Source organism: Corythoichthys intestinalis, chromosome 13 (genome assembly GCF_030265065.1).
Source record: "Corythoichthys intestinalis isolate RoL2023-P3 chromosome 13, ASM3026506v1, whole genome shotgun sequence".
NCBI classification, from domain to species: domain Eukaryota; kingdom Metazoa; phylum Chordata; class Actinopteri; order Syngnathiformes; family Syngnathidae; genus Corythoichthys; species Corythoichthys intestinalis.
In genome coordinates this window covers 23506106-23529430 of record NC_080407.1, presented here as the reverse complement: position 1 = coordinate 23529430, position 23325 = coordinate 23506106, and the positions used below count along the sequence as shown (strand labels likewise).

The 23325-nt window shown below is 40.9% G+C and overlaps 1 protein-coding gene across 3 annotated transcripts in view; it reads right to left on the bottom strand.

Moving 5' to 3' along the window:
- Positions 1-9999: 9999 nt before the first annotated feature.
- The window catches only part of LOC130928042 (gastrula zinc finger protein XlCGF26.1-like), a 28038-nt gene continuing 14712 nt past the window's right edge, over positions 10000-23325 (bottom strand). The window contains exons 3-4 of one of the 3 annotated variants that reach the window (XR_009066569.1): positions 13133-16332; positions 10000-10454 (exon numbers count right to left, since the gene is read on the bottom strand). Coding sequence is in view for 2 of the 3 variants with exons in the window: in XM_057854239.1 (XP_057710222.1) it covers positions 14801-16332 (1532 nt within the window). In the remaining variant the exon portion in view is untranslated. Of the gene's footprint in view, positions 10455-12746; positions 16333-23325 lie in introns of those variants that run through there. The other 2 variants (XM_057854239.1, XM_057854240.1) reach the window with 2 other exon arrangements.

Genomic DNA, 23325 nt, shown 5'->3' with positions numbered 1-23325 from the left:
GCAGCAGCACTCTAAGCAACATTACCCCATGTGACCCTTTACTCCCAATTTTCTAAAATGACGACAACAAAAAAAAAAGAAAGTTGACTGTGACGGCCGACGCTTCAAGGACAGGTGGAAACTGGACTATTTCTTCACTAAAATACGCAACAACTGTGTCCGCCTCATTTGAAAAGAGACAGTCAATGTCTTTAAAGAGTTCAATGTGAGGCGATATTACCAAACAAGACACGTTGACATGTACGACAAGATTACAGGGAAGATACGTTGTGAGAAATTGAAGCAACTTGAAGCTAGATTATTTCACAGCAGTATTTCGCAAGAGCCTGAGAGTCGAAAGACAACACCACAAAGGCTAGTTCTGAGATTGTTGAAATTATTAATTAAATAATTAAAAATGTTACTAAAGCAAATGTGATGCACAGAATGGCTTGCTAAAATTTGCTTAAATATATTGTTCTTAGGGCTGTCAAATGATTAAAATTTTTAATCGAGTTAATCACAGCTTAAAAATTAATCGTAATTAATCGCAATTTAAACCATCTTTAAAATATGCCATATTTTTCTGTAAATTATTGTTGGAATGGAAAGATAAGACACATGACGGATATATACATTCAACATAATGTACATAAGTACTGTATTTGTTTATTATAACAATAAATCAACAACATGAGATTAACATTATTAACATTCTGTTAAAGCGACCCATGGATAGAAAGATTTGTAGTTCTTAAAAAATAAATGTTAGAACAAGTCATAGAAATTTTATATTAAAACCCCTCTTAATGTTTTCGTTTTAATAAAGTTTGTAAAATTTTCAATCAAAAAAATAAACTAGTAGCTCGCCATTGTTGATGTCAATAATAATTATGGTGCTGAAGCCTGAAACTCATAAAATCAGTCGCACCCAAGCGTCAGCAGAGGGCGGAAAAACACCAAAAAACACAAGTAAGGAGTGGAAATGACACTTTGCTGTCATTTTAATCTGTTTGAGCGGGGCATGTGCGTTAAATGCGTCAAATATTTTAACGTGATTAATTTTTTAAAAATTAATTAACGCTTGTTAACGCGATGATTTTGACAGCCCTAATTGTTCTACGTAAAAAGCGTCAGCCAAGGTCGGCCCCCCAAATTTTTTCGACACCAAATCTGGCCCCCTATGCAAAAAGTTTGGACACCCCTGATGTAGAGGTTGAAGGAAGAAAAGAGGCAAAGACTGACTGAATCACAGCCAGAAAGTGTTGATGACAGTGTTGATTTCTATGCACTATTCCCCCCTGCCAATTAAAGTATGTCACAGTCACAGCCAATTATACTGTAAAGCTGGTTAAAATCAAAGTTTTGTTGTAAGGTGTATTAAATACTTGTTCATGTGCCCCTTTTGATCTATGAGCACCTGCCCCTCCACCGGTCTCTGCAAGGCCCTGTGTAGCAACCATGTTTTTATCCCACATTACGGCTTTGCAGCACATCAGAACGATTTTCCAACTTCGAAACTTAGACCTCCCGAAAAACGTTAACACATCATATCTCCTGAAGGTTCTTCGCAGAAGTGTCAACTCATGCCTATCACAGCCAAAGTTACGTGCATAAATTACCATATTAAGCGCCATTTGCAGATTTTGTATATGGAGTGATTGTGTATTAAGTGCAGATTAATCTGTCAATTAGTAATATATTAATTTTGAGAGAGTATTAAAAATGTGCTTTCTCAATGTCTAAAATTTTGATTTGAGGGGGCAAGACATTTATTTAAGGGAGCACTGCCCCCTCCTGCGCCTGTGTAGAGCCGGACCCGGCATTAACTATGAAAAATGCGATTAAAAGTGACTAAAAATTGTAATATCTTGACACCACTACATTAAAAATGAATTCTCATCACTGGGATTTGTCTTCTTTCTGTCTGTCATGTACAGTATATTTCGTATCATTGAAAGTGAACCGACCAACCTTGTAGTCTGTAAAAAACAACCTTTGCATACATTATTTTGCACACAGTCAAGTGTTGGCTACACGGGGGCTCCTCTTTTACTGCAGCCGGTGTCGTTCTCGCTGACATTTTACTCGCTTGATTTCTGAATGCTTCATGTCGTGTCGATGTTTTCAGTCGGCCAGCTAGGCTACAATAAAGTGACTTCGGTTAAGTGACTGAGATAGAGGAGATCAAAAACAACAAAGAGGAAAAACTAGCCACTCTTTTTGCTGCATTCGAGGAAGGTGGGAAGGCGGAGTTTTCCAACCTCCGACCAGGAAAATTATACTATATTTTATATAAAATATACTAACAATACCTATTCTTGTTAGGGTATGCGAAATGAAAAATGGCGCCCCACTACCCGACAATCCCAACCGGCTACCAACCCAGCAGAGACACACACACTTTTTTCGGGCGGCAATTTTGCTGCTTTTTTTAGTATGTTAGTGATAACATACTATGTTCAAACATAAGGGTGTCAATATGTGCACTTGGCACCAGGACACCCTAGGCCGCATTTCGATGATCGACTTTGCAATCGTGTCATCGGACTTGCGGCCGCATGTTTTGGACACTTGGGTGAAGAGAGGGGCGGAGCTGTCAACTGATCACCACCTGGTGGTGTGTTGGCTCCGATGGCGGGGGAAGATGCTGGCCAGACCTGACAGGCCCAAACGTATTGTGAGGGTCTGCTGGGAACATCTGGCAGAATCCCCTGTCAGAAAGAGCTTTAACACCCACCTCCGGCAGAACTTCTCCCTTGTCCCGGGGGAGGTGGGGGACATTGAGTCCGAGTGGGCCATGTTCCGCACCTCCATTGTTGAGGCGGCCGATCGGAGCTGTGGCCGTAAGGTAGTTGGTGTCTGTTGTGGCGGCAATCCCCGAACCCGCTGGTGGACACCAGCGTTAAGGGATGCCGTCAAGCTGAAGAAGGAGGGCTACTGGGCCTTTCTGGCCTGTGGGACTCCGGAGGCAGCTGACAGGTACCGGCTGGCCAAGTGGACTGCAGCTTCGGCGGTCGCCGAGGCAAAAACTCGGACATGGGAGGAGTTTGGCGAGTCCATGGAAAACGACTTCCGGACGGCTTCGAGGAAATTCTGGTCCACCATCGGGCGTCTGAGGAGAGGAAAGCAGTGCACCATTAACACTGTGTATAGTGAAGATGGGGTACTGCTGAGATTGACTCGGGACGTTGTGAGTCGGTGGGGAGAATACTTCAAAGACCTCCTCAATTCCACCGACACGGCTTTCTTGGAGGGAGCAGAGTCTGGTGACTCCGACGTGTGCTCTCCAATCTCTGGGGTTGTCACTGAGGTGGTTGGAAAGCTCCTCGGTGGCAAGGCCCCGGGGGTTGATGAGATCCTAAAGGCTCTGGATGTTGTGGGGCTGTCATGGCTGACACGCCTCTACAACATCGCGTGGACATCAGGGACAGTGCCTCTGGACTGGCAGACCAGGGTGGTGGTCCCCCTTTTTAAGAAGGGGGACCGGAGGGTGTGTTCCAATTATAGACGGATCACACTCCTCACCCTCCCCGGTAAAGTCTATTCAGGGGTGCTGGAAAGGAGGGTCAGTCGGAAAGTCGAATCTCTGATTCAGGAGGAGCAGTGTGGTTTTCATCCCGGCCGTGGAACAGTGGACCAGCTCTATACCCTCGGCAGGGTCTTCGAGGGTGCATGGGAGTTCGCCCAACCAGTCAACATGTGTTTTGTTGATCTGGAGAAGGCTTTCGACCGTGTGCCTCGGGGAGTCCTGTGGCGGGTGCTCCGGGAGTACGGGGTACCGAGCCCCTTGGTAAAGGCTTTTCGGTCCCTGTACGACCGGTGTCAGAGTTTGGTCCACATCGCCGGCAGTAAGTCAAATTCGTTTCCAGTGAGTCAAGGCTGCCCTTTGTCACCGATTCTGTTCATAATTTTTATGGATAGAATTTCTAGGTGCAGCCGAAGCGTTGATAGGGGTCCGGTTTGGTGACCTCAACATTGCATCTCTGCTTTTTGCAGATGATGTGGTGCTGTTGGCTTCATCAGGCCATGACCTCCAACTCTCACTGTAGCGGTTCGCTGCCGAGTGTGAAGCGGTTGGGATGAAGATCAGCACCTCCAAATCAGAGACCATGGTCCTCAGTCGGAAAAGGGTGGAGTGCCCTCTCCGGGTCGGGGATGAGATACTGCCCCAAGTGGAGGAGTTCAAGTATCTTGGGGTCTTGTTCAAGAGCGAGGGTTGGAGGGAGCGGGAGATCGACAGGCGGATCGGTGCAGCGTCTGCAGTAATGCAGACTCTGCAGTGGTCCGTAGTGGTGAAGAAGGAGCTGAGCCGAAAGGCGAAGGTCTCGGTTTACCAGTCGATCTATGTCCCTACTAAGCCTGAACGATATATCGTTTAAACATCGCCATCGCGATGTGCGTGTGCGCAATAGTCCCATCGCAAGCACGTGCGATAGTTTTTCTTTTTGATCCACATACGCCTCACTTTGTGGTCTGCGCACAGCCTCCTACCCTCCCTCTCCCAGCCTTTTGATCCTCTCAGTTACTGCGGCACAACGATGGCTTTGATCTGGCCAAAGAAGCAGACTTCGCACTGGCATCTGTCAATCATCGTTTAACTTGTTAAACAGTTGTAAGGAAGCCGTGCTGGAGTGAATGTGTGTACTGTGGGGACGTTGGAGACATTTAAATGCCAGAAGTGATCATGAGGAGTTTGAAATTTCTACATGACACTTCAACGGTCACAGCTAAAGAAGATAAACAGAAGCATTTAATAAAGCCAAGCATTTATCTGCTACGGTACTTTATTCTTGTTCAAAAATGATTTGGTAGGACAGTTATGTTTAAAACATCATAATTATGACATTTTAAGTGCTTAAAAACCATTTATTTATATACATTTTAAAAATATCTTTGGGGGGAAAAGTGAGAAAAAAAACATGTCTTATATGTATCTCTTTCCAATGCTAAATCTGAATAAATACATTGGGCACAAAAACACACCAAAAAAAAAAAAAAAAAATGGGAGGGGGGGGTGCGCTACTTCTTGGTTTTTCACTTATCGCGGCGGGTTCTGGTCCCCATTAACTGTGAAAAACAAGGGATGACTCTACACTGTGGTGATGGTGAGTCATCTAAAGTCTTTCCAAACAGCTATTTAAGTTATCTTGTGAAAATTTCTTGAAAAAAATATATGCATTTTTTTTAATATCGCAATATAATATCGCAATATATCGCAAACCCCCAAAAAATCGCAGCAATAGTTTTTTCCAATATCGTTCAGGCCTAGTCCCTACCCTCACTTAAGGTCACGAGCTGTGGGCCGTGACTGAAAGAACAAGATCCCGGATACAAGCAGCAGAAATGAGTTTTCTCCGCAGGGTATCTGGGTTCTCCCTCAGAGATAGGGTGAGAAGCTAGGTCATCCAGGAGGGACTCGGCGTCGAGCCGCTACTCCTCCCCGTTGAGAGGAGCCAGCTGAGGTGGCTCAGGCATCTGGTTCGGATGCTTCCTGGACGCCTCCCCGGAGAGGTGTTCCAGGCATGTCCCTCAGGCGGGAGGCCCCGGGGACGACCCAGGACACGCTGGAGAGACTGTCTCTCGGTTGGCCTGGGAACGCCTTGGGATCCCGCCGGAGGAGCTAGTTGAAGTGGCTGGGGAGAGGGAAGTCTGGGCTTCCCTGCTAAAGTTGCTGCCCCCGCGACCCTACCTCGGAGCAAGCGGTAGATGATGGTATGGTATAGTGATAAGGCTGCAACTAACAATTATAAATGTCACGTTTTTCAATTACCAATTTCACTTGAAGTTGTCTTAGGCATGTCATTAACAATGAATACAACGGATGACTACGTAATTCCTTCACAAACAATATTTAATTACAGCTTCCTGGCTTAACTGTAGTGTACATCTGTACTGTTTTAAGAACAAAAAAACTTGCCAAAGGTTTTTAATAAAGGTCATGGCTATAAAACATAAAAATAATTTCTTAGTAGACAATTCCAGACAAAAGTCATGTTCATTCAAATTTTTAAAAATTGCTAATTTTCCTTTTTTTTTTTCCTTGTGGGCAAAGCACTGATATAAATTGCGTGACTCACTTATTTTCCAGTTGTTCATTAATACAATTCAAATCCAATTTCAAAGCACGATTTACAGTTTGAATCAGGGGTCCCCAAACTACGGCCCGCAGCCACATTTGGTCCGGCCCCCTGAACAAAAAAAAAAAAAAAAAAAAAAAAAAAAAAAAAAAACTTTTTTTTTTTTTTTTTCCCCAATAGAGTTATTTATGTCCTGGCTTTTTTTCTGTGAAGAACTGAGCAATGGTTATTTGGTTATTATCTATTTAATTAATACAGTATTATTATATTATATTACATTACATGATATTATATTATATTATGTTATATTCAGGGGTGCACATAAGTGGTCCGCACATGCGTACTGGACGTAGACAAACGCGCTGGCCCTCAACGGCTTCCATACGCTTTTGCAGAGACGTCACCGGAGCTACCGAAAAAAAGGACTTTTGCTGAAAAGTGGCTACAGGAGGTACCATGGCTAGAAGTGAATGATGCTCGCACGGAAATGCGGTACAAAATGTGCCGTGAGAATCCCAATGTCGCCGATTAGAGCAACGCATTTTATGTAGGGTCAAAGAATTTCAGCCATCCAAACTTTGAAAAGCACGAAAAAAACAGAGCATGTGGCAATTAAGCAAACTATCGATGTCAAACAGGACCCCACTCGCCCTATGGACATGTGGCGGAATAGGGCGGAATAAAGGTAATGAACAGCGACATGCACTGACAAACGTGTTTTTGCTCGCATTTTACAAAGCTAAACATACACCTTCAATGAGGTCTTATGAGGAGGACATCCCACTTTTAAAAAGGCTTGGAGTTAATGTGGGAGCCGCATAATGCCCTTTATTTTGAATTGGTGCTTTTATGTTTATTTCTTTACATTTCACTTCAAAGTAATGGCAATTTTGTTGTGCCAGTTGATGTTAATCAAGCATTAACTGTTAATATAATTAATCAAAGTTAATTGGCTCTAAGTAAAGCTTGTCATAAATTTATCGCATCAGGTGGTTCGGCTCTCAAGCTCAATGAGGACCAAGTCACATCTCCAGGTCCTCCTCTGAGAACCTGGGCAAAAAAATTATGTGCACCCCTGATTATATTATATTGTATTATATTATATTATATTAAGGGCTGTCAAAGTTATCGCGTTAACGGGCGGTAATTAATACTGGTGTCAACAATAATCGATGCGGCGATGCATCCCGATGCGGGCCATGGACGATGCGATTCGATGCGGGCAACAAGCCGAATCGATTCAGCACATATTAAAATATATAAGTCCGTTCAAAAATCTTCCAGTGATGCAATGGATTTGGTTTCCACATTTGTATTATTATTCTCATGTTTACCTGTAGAGGGAGCTATTGTACAAGCAATGCAGGGGGGACGAGGAACTCAAATCTGTTTCCTCACGGGAGTAACGTCACAGACATGCGCAATTGCGCAGTGGCACTCAAGAAAGCAGAGATAAGACATACTAACAATGGCTGAAGCGGTGAAAGAGGAAGCGCGAAAGATTACTGACGCACCAAAGACATTGAAAGCAGGCATATGGAGACATTTTGGCTTCTATGAGGTTGGTGGGAAACTTGACCAAACTTATGCGGTGTGTAAAAAATGAAAGACTGCTAGTGTGTGTAGAAAAAAAAAAAAGAAAGCCCTGGTCTCATTCAAAGCACTAATTAAATGCTGTGATGTTTTTTTTATTATTTTTACATATATTACTATTTTCATTTAACTACAACCAGGAATGACACAAGAGCCTATAAAAAGGTGTTTAATGTCTGACCGCTTGTGTTGCCTCATGATTCACGAAAAATATGCTTTGCTTTAGCATTTTAATGCATCCCAGGCTTTAATGCATCGTGATGCATTGCCGAATCGAACCGAATCGAATCGTGGCCCTCTTAATCGAATCGAATCGAATCGAATCGTGGCCCTCCGAATCGTAATCGAATCGAATCGTGAGGTCAGTGCCGATGCACACCTCTAGTAATTAATTTTTTTCATTAATCACGTTAAAATATTTGACGCAATTAACGCATATGCCCCGCTCAAACAGATTAAAATGACAGCAGTGTCATGTCCACTTGTTACTTGTGTTTTTTGTCTCCCTCTGCTGGCGCTTGGGTGCGACTGATTTTATGCACCATGAGCATTGTGTAATTCTTGACATCAACAATGGTGAGCTACTAGTTAATTTTTTTGATTGAAAATTTTACCAATTTTATTAAAACGAAAACATTAAGAGGGGTTTTAACATAAAATTTCTATAATTTGTACTAAAATCTATCTTTTAAGACCTACAAGTCGTTCTATCCAGGGATTGCTTTGACAGAATATTAATGTTAATGCCATCTTGTTGATTTATTGTTATAATAAACAAATACAGTACTTATGTACAGTATGTTGAATGTATATATCCGTCTTGTGTCTTATCTTTCCATTCCAACAATAATTTACAGAAAAATAAGGCATATTTTAGAGATGTTTGAATTGCGATTAATTACGATTAATTTTTAAGCTGTGATTAACTCGCTTAAAAATTTTAATCGTTTGACAGCCCTAATTATATTATATCATATCATTTTTATTTTATTTACTTTGGTTCTGTGAAGAATCCAGAAAAGGTTATTTGATTGTGGCTTTCTGAAAAACAATACATTTTTACATTTAGGCACTCCTGCAATCGTCACACTTTTTCTGTTACAAACTGACCCCGGCCCCTCATCAGAGAAGAGAAGGGTTATGTGGCCCTCACAGGAAAAAGTTTGGGGACCCCTGGTTTGAATAGAAGTTTGTGACTTTGAGCTGTTATATGAATGTGTTTATGTGTGTGGTTTCTTTACAAAAACAAATGAGATCACTTTACGAATTAGCAAAACCTAATGTGCTGGCCAGCAGTACCATGTGATTGCTTCAGGGAGTGCTTTAGATTTTGCCGTGCGATTTGACTACCCTCAAAAAAATGCACATGCACTATTTCAACTTTTAAATAGGTGTTTTTCATTGGATATATACATTAGTTTTGTGTTTTTATACATTACGGAATCCATTGTTATATTTATCATGTAAGAGAGTCAATTAAAACACTTATGAATAAGCATTGCTTAATATATACGTAATGTGATTATAACTTTGAAATACTAGGTGTTTTTCATTGTATATATGGGGTGGCGTGGCTCAGTTGGGAGTTGTCCCCCAACCCAGAGGTTGTGGGTTCGATTCTCTGCCCTGAAGAACTTGCCTAAGTATCATTGAGCAAGATACTGAACCCCACTTTGCTCCTGGTGCTGCGTCACTAGTAGGTGGACGGCGATGTAGTTTAAAATGCTTTGAGGGCCTTGAAAGGTGGAAAGCGCTACACAAGTATAACACCATATTCACATTAGCTTTGTGTTTTTACACATTACTGAATCTATTGTTGTATTATGTAAGAGTCAATTAAAACACTTATGAAAAAGATTGCTTAATATGTATGTAAAGTGATTGCAAAAATTTCTGACTTATGTCCCTCTGAGGTTGCCGTACACAGCAAAATCTGTGGAGTTGATTTTTTGGTGAACATTATTTTTGAGTTGATATGGGTGTTGTTTCAGCAGTGTTAAGATCACTTTTGGTGCTGTTCCATTTAAGTGAGTTGAACACAGACACCCTTGTCAGAGTTAAATGTACTAGCAGAGTTAATCAGCCACACCCAGTTTGAGTGTACGTGTCAGCAAATAAAGCAGGCGCAAAGACATGTGGGTGAAATGACACCACTACTGTAAGTAGTCGAGAGTAGTGTCAAGAATCTGCATTGGACAAAATGGGGGCGCATTTTGTGGGGATTTCAATATTGATTTGCTCAATCCGAACAAGCACCATTCGGTTGATGAATTTACCAATACCATGTACAGTGTGAGTTTGTATCCAAAAATCACCAGACCGAGTCGAATCACAACCTACAGTACTACTTTAATAGATAATATATTCACCAATGACATTGGAAGTAAAACAGTAAGCGGACTGAAATGAACAGTATTAGTGATCATCTACCAGTTTTTGCAGTTTATAACAGCACCCAACTAGGAAATTTGCCAGAGCAGAATGTCAAGTACAGGCGAGTGAGGAATTCATTTAAAAAGGATTTACTGGCACAAAATTGGGAAAATGTATGTAATGGAATTGACATCAACTGTGTATATGAAACATTTTTTAATATATTCACACCATTATATGATCAAAACTGTCAAAAAAACTCATATAACAAAACTACTGAGGCAGAAAAAAATATAAAAATAAACTGACCAATATCCTAAGGGTATGTAGGAAACAATACTTTCGTAAAATATTGTATAACAACAAAAACAACATGCAACATTTAGCATGAGGGACAAATGCATGTTTGACCCCCACCCAGAGGTTGCGCTAGACATTTTCGTTGTCATTTTGACTGACAGGGTCATAAAAATCCGGTCATAATCTATTTTTACCCGTCACTTAAATTTTTAAAATGATAATGATGACATATTCAATAGTATTTAGTTTTCATTCATTTTTAATTAATATTGTAAGGCTTGCTTGGCGGCGAAAAATTAGACACGGAAGTCGTGGTATTTTTCTCCCTTTTTACTCTGCTTATCGCGAACACCACCAACAAAACAACAAGTCCGCCCCCAAAGAAAAAGAGGCAACTATATAGACCCCAATCACCAACGTCACACAATGATCTTGATTGTGGTTGTCAGCCCAAAATCTTCTAAATATATATTAAATGCATCTTACCAGATATAAAATGACTACTACATAGTCTGTGGTGATCGTTTGGTGCCCAGATTTCTTGTCGAATTACAGCAGTCCATATCGCTCTCCTCTTCGGGTCTCTCAGAATATGGTAGAACTTCAAGTCTCTCAGTCTATCTTCTCTGTTACTGCAACCAACCGCCACACACGCCTTCACCATTTTGATTATTAATGTTAACGAGCAGAAAAACACGCCGTAATAGGAGGCATGTACGTAGCGGTAATGTGTAAACACGACAAGCTGACACACAATATGGCGGCTCCAGTCAGGGGGCGGAGTTGTGACGTCATGTGATTGGGGTCTATACACAGGCGGCAATCTAGTCCACCAATTGGATGACACGCTGGCACACCGGGTGCACCAATAAGAACCTCACGTTGACGTGTCAATCACGGTGCCGCCGCCAGACCCCGGTGACGCTACAATATTCTGACAGAATAGCCAACGACATCATGCATTAAGAGAGACAATAGCTAATTAATATACTCACTTGCCACCCTGTGGTCTGGGGTGTGAATTGCAACCTGTCAAAATGACAGACGAACTTCAGTTTTTTCCGTCACCGTTTTTAAAAAACGGTCAACGACGGAAAATATTCGGTTAACGCGACCCCTGCCCCCACCCCCAGCAACAGTTACTAACATCATGAATATTAATTCAATTCAATTCAGTTCTCGGGTATTGCAGAAAAGGCAGTCCCGTCACATTTTCTGAATCTTAGAATCAACTGGGTAACGAAGTATCGGTTTTAGTTACAACCCTAGTTTTGAGCTCTAATATTATAAATAGTAAATAGGCTTGTTCTGAACAAAGGGAAGAGGAGGCTAGGACTGAATGAAAAAAAGTTGTTTATAATGAATAAAATTATCAAGCACCGTGAAGTACAAGCACTTTAAAATTCGAGGCAGAGTCGAGAGATTGTCATCGACGGGGGTCGGAACAATTAAAAGCTTAAACAATTTTAATTATCATTGTCCGATTTGTACGATAAAGTATTCGGCCAAAATAAAGAAAAGAGGAATACGAGATTACAGTCGTACTGTTACTATGAGGAAAATAAGTCATTCTGTTATGTAGGGGTATTGTAGCTGAATAAGCAGCCACGTACTTTCTGTAGCGCTTTGCCACCTCCACTAAGGTCAACAATAATGAAAGCATCTCGTGAGGCTGTGTTTTGGAATCAGTTTCCAAAATAAGGAAATCCGTTATCTTTTAACTTATCTACAAAAAATTATAATCAATGGAAGGATTTTACTCATGCTTTGTCGGAGCTTCCAGCTAGGGTACGTGTACCAGGGGTCGCGTTAACCGAATATTTTCCGTCGTTGACCGGTTTTTTAAAACGGTGACGGAAAAAACTGAAGTCCGTCCGTCATTTTGACAGGTTGCAATTCACACCCCAGACCACAGGGTGGCAAATGAGCATATTAATTAGCTATTGTCTCTCTTAATGCATGACGGCGTTGGCTATTCTGTCAGAATATTGTAGCGTCACTGGGGTCTGGCGGCGGCACCGTGATTGACACGTCAACGCGAGGTTCTTATTGGTGCACCTGGTGTGCCAGCGCGTCATCCAATTGGTGGACTAGATTGCCGCCTGTGTATAGACCCCAATCACATGACGTCACAACTCCGCCCCCCTGACTGGAGCCGCCATATTTTCCGTCAGCTCGTCGTGTTTGTACATTACCGCTACGTACATGCCTCCTATTACGGCGTGTTTTTCTGCTCGTTAACATTAATAATCAAAATGGTGAAGGCGTGTGTGGCGGTTGGTTGCAGTAACAGAGAAGATAGACAGAGAGATTTGAAGTTCTACCGTATTCTGAGAGAAGAGGAGAGCGATATGGACTGGTGTAATTCAACAAGAAATCTGGGCACCAAACGATCACCACAGACTATGTAGTAGTCATTTTATATCTGGTAAGATGCATTTAATATATATTTAGAAGATTTTGGGCTGACAACCACAATTAAGATCATTGTGTGACGTTGGTGATTGGGGTCTATATAGTTGCCTCTTTTTCTTTGGGGGCGGAGTTGTTGTTTTGTTGGTGGTGTTGGCGGTAGGCAGAGTAAAAAGAGGGTGAAAAATACGACTTCCGTGTCTAATTTTTCGCCGCCAAGCAAGCGTTACAATATTAATTAAAAATGAATGAAAACTAAATACTATTGAATATGTCATCATTATCATTTTAAAAATTTAAGTGACGGGTAAAAATAGATTATGACCGGATTTTTATGACCCTGTCAGTCAAAATGACAGACAACGAAAATGTCTAGCGCAACCTCTGACGTGTACATAGAGTGCGTAGCCCCTTATTCAGCTACATTACCCCTACGTAATAAAACAACTTTTTTTCTTGTAGAAAAGGTACAACTTAAATCTCGTAGTCATTTTTTCCCCTCCCTTTATTTGGCCCCAACACTCTGTCGTAATATGTCACTGTCAATCAAGAGTAGTAATAGTAACTTTTTAAATTATATGTAATCATCACACCCCAAAAAAACTAAAATATGTGAGCCAATCATAACTTTCCATATATATGTAATTATATTATTGAATAATGATTTAGAATTTTTGTAATTTGGGGTCTACTGTTTCAAATATTAGCTGTGAAAAGTGTAGTTTGAAAGAGTGAGAATACTGTATACTGTATATAGACCCTACCCACGTGACGTCACAACTCCGCTCTCCTGAATGGTACCGCCCAATTGTCCGTCTAAACATAGTGTTAACCTGTTACGGCTACGTACATTCCTCCTATTTACGGCGTGTTTTTCTGCTCCTTAACATTAATAATCAAAATGGTGAAGGCATGTGTGGCTGTTGGTTGCACTAACAGAGAAGATGGAAGGAGAGACTTGAAGTTTTACCGTATTCCGAGGGATCCAAAGAGGAGAGCGAAATGGACGGCTGCAATTCGACGTGAAAACTGGGCACCAAAAAAATCACCACAGACTATGTAGTAGTCATTTTATATCCGGTAAGATGCATTTAAGATATACTTAGAGGGTTTTGGGCTGACAAATAACCACAATTAAGATCATTGCTAGGCTAATCGCCGACAACATACACGTATGTATGTAGTGAGAGTGCTATCGCTAAACCATATAAACATAAAAAGCCCTAACTGCATTGACAAATGACATGAAATAAATTAGACTTGACAGTGGATGTTAGCGAGAATAAAAGATTTTGAATTGAAAATTTCGTAACTCACCTTTCCAAGCACAAGATAGATTCCTGCCGAATTTTCGTGGACGAGGAAGGACCCGTTTCACCCAACCAGCAACGAAGTATTTATAAGCCTCCAAGCTCTTGAAGTTTTTCAAATTTTCGTGAGAATAGGCTGATTTTGTGTGGACAAGATAGTTGTAAATATCAGCGTAGCAGATGTCAGGCAGACAGGGCGAAGACAGTGGGTCGAAAAACATCGATTTGGGCATCAAATATGGATCTGGCGACTGTATAGAACGAAGCTTTTCCACATAACGCCTTTTATGCAACACACCCAGTGAGTTTACGGCATCCGAAAGAACCGGGTCTTCCATGAAATGCATTTTAAATTCCTCGATCAATTGAAACCAATGCTAATACAGAGACAAAATGACGGACAAGGAGGCGGAACCATACAGCGAGCACGTGGTTTTGTGACGTCGGTGGGTAGGGTCTATATAATACTTGAGAGTTAAATCAGGTGAGCCAATACTTTTGGCAATATTTTGGATCCACATCATACAAGGATTGGACAAAGCACAAGTAAGGCACAAATACAGCCAATCCTCCACAGGATTTGAGGAAACTCTACAGACTGCAATTGACCTGTGTGCACAATCTGATGAAAGCAGCATGGATGACAGGCAAAACAGTCATTGGCCACTACTTCTCACCCAATTACACACGTGTCCCTTAATCCGATCCTTGTGAGCGAAATTTTGACCACAAACAGTGCAGGAAAAATGTTTTTTAACCAGTGTGGATTCTTTTGTGTTTTTGTAAGGTTGTCTTTTGAGTGAAACTGTGACCACAAACTGAGCAGGAAAAGGGTTTCTCACCAGTGTGAGTTCTTGTGTGTCTTTTTAAGTTTGTCTTTTCAGCGAAACAGTGACCACAAACTGTGCAGGAAAAGGGCTTTTCACCAGTGTGGGTTCTTGTGTGTGTGTTTAAGATGCTCTTATAAGTGAATCTTTTTCCACAAACTGAGCAGGAAAAGGGTTTCTCACCAGTGTGAGTTCTTGTGTGTCTTTTTAAGTTTGTCTTTACAGCGAAACTGTGACTACAAACTGAGCAGGAAAAGGGCTTTTCACCAGTGTGGGTTCTTGTGTGTGTGTTTAAGGTGCTCTTCTGGGTGAATCCTCTCCCACAAACTGAGCAGGAAAAGGGTTTTTCACCAGTGTGGGTTCTTGTGTGTCTTTGTAAGTTTGTCTTTTCAGTGAAACGGTGACCACAAACTGAACAGGAAAAAGGTTTTTCACCAGTGTGGGTTCTTGCGTGTCTTTGTAAGTTTGTCTGTTCAGTGAAACTGTGACCACAAACTGAGCAGGAAAAGGGTTTTTCACCAGTGTGGGTACTTGTGTGTAGTTTTAAGTTGTGAATTACAGTGAATCCTTGACCACAAACTGAGCAGGAAAAAGGTTTTTCGCCGGTGTGGGTTCTTGTGTGTACTTTTAAGGCACTCTGATTACGGAATTCTTGACCACAAACTGAGCAGGAAAAAGGTTTCTCACCAGTGTGGATTTGTGCGTGTGTGTTTAAGTTGCTCTTTTGAGCGAATCTTTTTCCACAAACTGAGCATGAAAAGGGTTTTTCACCAGTGTGGGTTCTTGTGTGTGTGTTTAAGTTGCTCTTTTGAGCGAATCTTTTTCCACAAACTGAGCAGGAAAAGGGTTTTTCACCAGTGTGCGTTCTTTTGTGTACTTTTAAGAGGTGAATTTGAGTGAATCCTTGACCACAAACTGAGCAGGAAAAAGGTTTTTCACCAGTGTGGATTCTTGTGTGTGTGTTTAAGTTGTTCTCTTGAGCGAATCTTTTTCCACAAACTGAGCAGGAAAAGGGTTTTTCACCAGTGTGTGTTCTTGTGTGTTCTTTTAAGAGGTGAATTTGAGTGAATTCTTGACCACAAACTGAGCAGGAAAAAGGTTTTTCACCAGTGTGGCTCCTCATATGCATACGACGGGAATAGATATTAGCAAAGGTTTTCCCACGGTGAGATTTTTTCTGACCATCATCTTTGTAAGGTGAGTGTGACGTGGCGCCATTTCTATCTGATGGTGCGATGAAAATTTGTGCTTGCGATTCTTCTGTTGAACTGCTGCATGGAGGCTCTGTCGCTCTGCTGGCCTCACTCGGACCATCCTCGCTATTCAAGGGCTCACCAGTCGACATGGTGATATCGTCCTCATCTTTAATGTATGTCAGCTCTCCCTCCTCCTTTTTGATTGGAAGTTGTACATCTCTCTTTAGCTGTTGAGCGTCGGAACCAAGATATTTGCTGAAACCTGCAAGACACAAGAAGACAAATTATATATTTTATGGACCGCCTGTCTATCCAGCTACTAGGCCGCGAGGTTAGACTCGCCTAGAGAGCCAGAGTGTATGTATGTGCGCATACTGTACAAGATGCATTCTAGAGCAGGGCGGTAAACGGAAAATTTACCGTTACCGAAATTCTTCACGATGACTGACGTAATTTTGACCACGTCGGTAAATTCGGTAATTTAATAAAAGAAGAAAATATAGTCTTTTCATCCCGCTTTGACTCTGCGTTGTTCGGCTATGTTCATTCCCCTTTAAGAAAGCAGACAGTGTGCTTGCATTTGGAGTCACATGGTTTTCAGGAAGCCAATCAAACAGAAGCCCGGTAGGCTAACGCTAGATGCTAACGCTAGCGGCTAACGCCACAAGTAAATGGCATGAAGTCGGGCTTAAGTTAGCTTCGCCAAACTTTCACCCGACATTAAGTAAACTCTTGACAGGTTCCAGATAGGGATGGAAAAACCGAGGCTTTCTGAAACAATGAACCACTTTTAAGACAATTGCCCTAAATTGAATCACTGTTTGACACACTGGAAGAGCCCCATCTACTGGATAAACAGTGCACGTTTCTTTTTAAAAGTAAAGTTGACAAATTGCCTCAGCATTACATATCTTCAATAGAATTAAGTGGATGTCGTCTTTTTCAACCAGGAGATCGTGTCGTCATTAAGTGTGATTTACACAAAGTTGACCTCTTTAAGCCTGTGTCATTGCTTTTGTCTGTGAAGATGTGTTCAAAGCAGTATTAGTAATACACGACAGTGCTAGTCTTGTAAGTGGCCCGTCCTAGATGACGGGGACTAACTATGTATTGTTTATTTTTTGTAAAAATTACAGTACAATAAGCACAGTGCTTGGGAACAGGAATATTATTTATTGCATACTGTAAGGATTTCCAAAATCATAAGATGTAAATAATTGAGCTGAATAAAAGAAAGGAAAGGTTTGCGAAACATTTTATTTTTTAACTAAGTATCATTTCTGGGGGGCGGGTGGATGTGTCGTATTTGTATCTATTCTAAATATCTAAACGTATGCCACTATCTAGTGTATAACAATGCGAAATGAATTTAATGAAATTCAAGTGATGATATTTTTCAAGTCATACAAGCTGTTATAAATGTTCACACAAGAATTCTTATTGTTTACAAGATTTTTTTTTAATACTTAATGTTTAGACTGCATGTGCAATTGTTAAATTGAAAGCTGATAAATAAATTTAACGAGAAACGGTTAATTTGTATTCCATGCATTGATTCAAATTTTCAAATTATATAACAGTTTGCTTGGGCAAATTTATCGTCATTTATTGTTATTGAGGTAAATCCGCTCAATTTATCGTGATACGTACTTAACTCATTTGCTCCCGGAACCGTATAAATACGTTTTATTTTTAAATGCTCAACTGTCCCGCAACCGTATTTATACGTCTTTTGCGTTTTTTTTTTTTTATAAGAAGCATATATAGCTTCCGCTGTATCTGAGAAACAAAGAAAAACGCTCCAAACCAATTTTAAAGCAATAAAACTGGCCACTGGAGGGCAGTAACGCATTTTGGAAGACTAGACAAGCCGATTCAACAGCAGTGAACGGCTGACCAGCATTGTCAAAGCGCTGGCGGATTGAGCCCAGGCGGCGCTCCGTCCGGACAAAACAACGAGAGGACGCCTGGGACACCAGGCGCTGGACGATCGTGCAAAACGAGTGAAACCCCCCGTGGAGCGGCTCGCCTAGCAGACCCCGCAGAAATGCAAAAATAATCCATTTTTGTGAGACAGACAACGATGAGGGAAAAGTTTACACAGCTGACGTGGCGACAACGGCGTCATCTCGGCGACAAACCGTCATCTCTCAGTCGTTGTGTGTGAATAAATTGTTACTATTCTATCTAAAGCTCTATTTGTCTGGTTGTTCATAGTATTTTGTAAAAGGAAAACATTATTCAGATGTTTGGGATGTAACTAAGGCAAAAAATAGCTTTGTTAAAGTCAAAGTTATGTTTGAAATGTATGCGTTTACAAAAAGCTCATTTTCTCCGTTTTTTCATCATAAATTGGAAAATTGCTCAAACTAAGCTATTTTCTAATGCTGATTTCTAAAGAATGGAAAAAGATACGAACTTACTTTTTTTTTTCTGCTGAAAGAAGAGAGTCCAATCTTTCTTTTGATGGGTTCAAAGTTTATATAGCAATAGAACAGAATTTTCTGTGGGCCTTGCAAAATCAGTCAAAATCCAGAAAAAACGGCCGGGAGCGAACGGCCTTGCTCTGGTGAAAATGGCTGGGAGTGAAAGAGTTAAGGCCATATCGCCCAGCCCTAATGCATTCTGGGCTGTCATTCCCATGACAACTATGCACCAATTGGCTGTTAGTCAATGTGCATTGACACGGCTTCATCCTTCAGGCGCAAGCAGTGGCAATTTTAGTCATTTAGTTTTATTATTGTCATTTATTGATTAAAAAAAAAAAAAAAAATGTAAACAGTTACAATTTTAATCATGAGTTGAGTAATTTTTTCACCAAATACTTTTTCACTTGTATTTGAGTACATTTTTTTGGGGATGATTACTTTTACTTGAGTAATATTAATTTGAAGTAACGCTACTCTTACTTGAGTCAAATTTAGTCTACTCTACACTCCCATGTTGAAAAGAAAGTGACTAAAAAATGTCCCCAAATGAACTATAAATAAATAAAATAAATAAATCCAGGTTTCAACCAGGATTTTTTGAAGCTGTGGCGGTGGGCTGCATCGGAGTCGGACAGCCTCACCATGTCGTGCCATGGAGAAATTGCGTCATATCACAACCGATGAGATTTTTTTTTCCCTCACATTTTTTTCCCAAGAAGAACCATAACAAAGATCTATTTGAAATATTTCATTAGCCAGGCTAATGTCGTAGCTCTCAGCTACAGTAGATGTACGTAAAATGCATAACCAATTACAGCTTTGTTACCCTTCGTAATAATAGAGCTATTTCTCATAGCAATAGTATGACTGACACGTCGTAGTCCTTTTCTTCTTCTTTTATTTGGCCCTAATTTGGAGTGAGCTCGACAACAAGCTAAAAGTGTTGAAATCCATCTCCAACGTTAAAACGATGCTGAAAAGCATTCTAATCAATAAATGTAAAAATTCCAACTTATCGAGGTTATAAATTCTCTTCTAGGAAAGTATTTCTTTGTGTGTGTGTATTTCTTGTTTAATGTAATTGTTTGTATGTTATTGTATGAGAATAATATGCGATAATTCACCTTTATTGCTCTTATTATTTTTCTTATGGTTGTCTTAATGTACGCAGGCTCCTGGCTATATGCTTTGAGTAGCTTCTTAAGGAGACCGGACTCACACACGATCCAAGCTCAGCATTATGAGATGATGTACAATTTGTGAATATGAATGCGTGAGTGAATAAATGGAAATAGAATTTAATAGTACTACATTACCACAACAATAATAGTCCTTCTGTTAACGGGCCCATTTCAAGGAGTAGGGGGAAATTCTAATACCCATGTAAAGAGTTACTAGTTTTGGTGAGAAGGTAAATTGTTTGTTGTTGTTTGTAAACTACATTTCCACATAAACGAACTTTGAAGTACCATTTAGCTTAGCAAGGAGAGGTAAGAGCCATTTTTCGAGTGTCCCAGAGCTCGCAAAACTTGAAAAAAATGGATTGTGTCTAGCACAGATCATGCCGGACCTGCAAAAATGTCATGAAAACACATTAAACCCATAAGTAGTATAATGCTGTTGTACCAACCCAACCATCCCTTTCGTTGAGACATGAGACTCCATGACTCAAAATAGCAGCCCAATTAAAAAGATTTCAAGGCAAAATGGGCTTTCCGTCAGTGCTCACATAGAGTCCATTGCGCAAAATCGCCCCGTGCCTGACACAGAAGTTGTGTTCTTGCACAGGGGATATCAATAAGGACATCATGTTGCAAGGTGTCATGGGGCAACCCGTCATGCACGCAATCGGAAACACCCACAACGGTTGAGCTGCTGCCTCCTTGGCCATTCTGTCAGCAAAAGCGTTGCCTAAAGTGACGAAATCCGTGCTTGTGGTGTGGGCCGTGCACTTACAGATCGCTATCTGGGATGGCAGCTGAACTGCTTTCAACAGATCAATCAATATGGGTGAAAGGCTTGCCGGTAGCAGTTATCATGCCCATATTTTTCCAATATTGCGTGAATACGTGACACTAAGCCTGTCGCAATATGCAATAATTCCATTTATCGAACGATAAATAAAAATGAAGGCAGTAATTTTTCCTCTACGATTTATCGCCTCGCGTGCGGCAGACGGGCTGTTAAAAGTTCGGATTCCTTGTTACCAAATACGCAAAATGCATCTTTGTTCCAGGTCCGGCAAAAAATAGCACCGGAGCCAATCCGTTCCCATTATATCTTATTGTTCAACGTATACCGGGCGTGCCAGTGCTCCGGATTGACTGCGGACCATCTCCGGCGTGCCGGAGCCCACCGAATGGTTTAGGCTATTTTCTATTTTTGCTGGAGACGCATCCGTCAAAATGGGCGGATCCAGGCCTGGAGTCAACAGCCCAGTGTCTTACTAATGGTTTAAACACCAGCGAACATGGACGAAGACCGTTTCATCATGGAGGTGGAAAGTCACAAAGTGATATATGATGCAGCAGATCATTATTATAAGGACAGCATTAAAGAGGAAGCTGCAAGGTGTCCTATTAAAGTGTGTTTTTCTGGCAATTATATCAAACACAGGACGTGCTTTTGTTTTTATTAACGCACGGCGCTAACAATACTTCCTCAACCTGTGGCTCTCGGTAAACCGTCTTTCTCACTCCCGCATCACATGAACAAAACAACATCACTGTTGCGTGGGCTTCAGGATATTTACAACGAAGTCCGCCAAAACATTGTTCCCGACTTGGCTGCCACGAACAACCTCGCTTTGACAACGGACATCCGAATGGACATGATGAACTATGAATGGCAAATTAAGAGCGCTGTGCTTCAAACACGTCCTGTTTATGAAAGTCGATTGTCATCAGTGGCGCCCCCAGGGGGTGGCCAGGGGGGGCCATGGCCCCCCTATGTAATTTGTTGGCCACCCCACTGGCCACCTCGCTTGCCAGCATATCGTTAGATTGTTGTAGCATCAATTATGCCTTTCATCCAAAATGCAAATCTGCCAGCACCTGCTTTTCCCCAGTAATTATTTTGTTTTGTTAAATGTACACCTTATGCCTAATATATACATGACACAATAAAACAGAATTGTTGTGGAACTCAAAATGCTGACTGGACAGTTATGGACTACACACATTAAATCATTAGTAATATCAAATATTACACAATACACCAAAGTATATCAGTAGCCGTGTCCTTAAGTCTTTTTGATAGTTTTCCCCTCACCTTTTTACAGCAACAATATAATGAAAACCTGAAATGATGGCTTTTAGTTTTGGTGTGCCACCCCAAGATTTTAAGTGGCCCCATCTGGCCACCCCTATGAAAAATTTCTGGAGGCGCCACTGATTGTCATATGCTGGTATTGTGCAGTAATGAGCAGACGTGACTTCTGTGGCGTTTGCTAACTTTTTTAATGCGCGCACACACTCGATATCATGAAATAGCAAACTAGATGTGCGACGTCTCATGCCATTGGCTACGTGAGCCCAGAGCAGTGATGTCACAGATTACTTGAAAAAGTAATTTAATTACTGATTACTCCTCAAAAAAGTAATCTAGTTACTTTACTGATTACTTTATTATCAAAGTAAGTTACTTTAAAAGTAATTTGTCAGTTACTTTTCCCAATTTTTCTCCCTTTGCTGCCTCAACAGAGAAATTTAATGGCATGTAATTGAATTTTTCAGATAAGGCTTTATCTTCGAGTTAGCAGGGGTTTAATGGAGTTTATTTCAACCACCGCTGACTTGCGCTAACTCAGCCACTCCGGAGCCCTGAAACTAACAAATAACTGACAAACTGCACAGAATTTGTTCAAAACAACTCCAACGACTAATTAAACGCCCACTAACTCGAAGATTAAGCCTAATGTCAAAAATTCTGAACTCCCCCTTTAAAATAAAGACCTAGCCGTTAAAATGCTGTCTATAAAAGTTGTAAAGCAATAAGACAAACAACAAAAACAAATGAAATGAAAAAGAATCCTACGAAGTATTTCATAATGCATTCAGTATAGGGCAAAAGTTTGGACACACCTCAAGGGTTGACACTTTGAAGAATGTACAATATAAAACCTGTTTTCAAGAACATAATTCCTCTTGTTCATTCATAGTTTTAATATTTTCACTGAGAATTTACAATAGTAGTGAAAATATATAAAAAGCACAAATGATGATGCATGTCCAAACTTTTGACTCGCTCTTTTGTCATCGCCCCCCCCCCACACACACACACACACACAACGTCACACTCCGCCTATGGTTACAAACTATAACTATAAAATGTACGTAAAGGCTGGTTACAAACTGTAAAAGTGCTGGCTGTCTCGTTACCTGTTGGCTTTGTTTCGATTTTTGTCGCGTTGTGCTGTAATTCCAAGTGGTTCCATGAATTAGATGTAGAGTTATTAGCGGTCGACTACCCTTTTGAGCCAGTGCAAAATTTGCGACGCACGGAGATATTTTTTGTCATCTTTATTGGAGAGAAATGTGAAGTCATGGCTCTATGTCCAATAAGCAAATGCAGCCGTTTGTGGTTCTTCTCCTACATCTTCCACTGTTAGCATCCTGAGAGGTAGCCAGTTGTTTGTTAGCTGCCAACAGCGCTCATAGCATGGTAAAACACATGAGCCGTTTTTTTTCCACCCGATGAGAAAACGTGACATCCAACGGAGATACTTTTGTCATCTTTACTGGACAGAAATGTGAAGTAATGGCTGTATTTCCAGTGAGCAAAGGCATCTATTTGCGGTACATATCCTACCTTTCACTGTTAGCCTC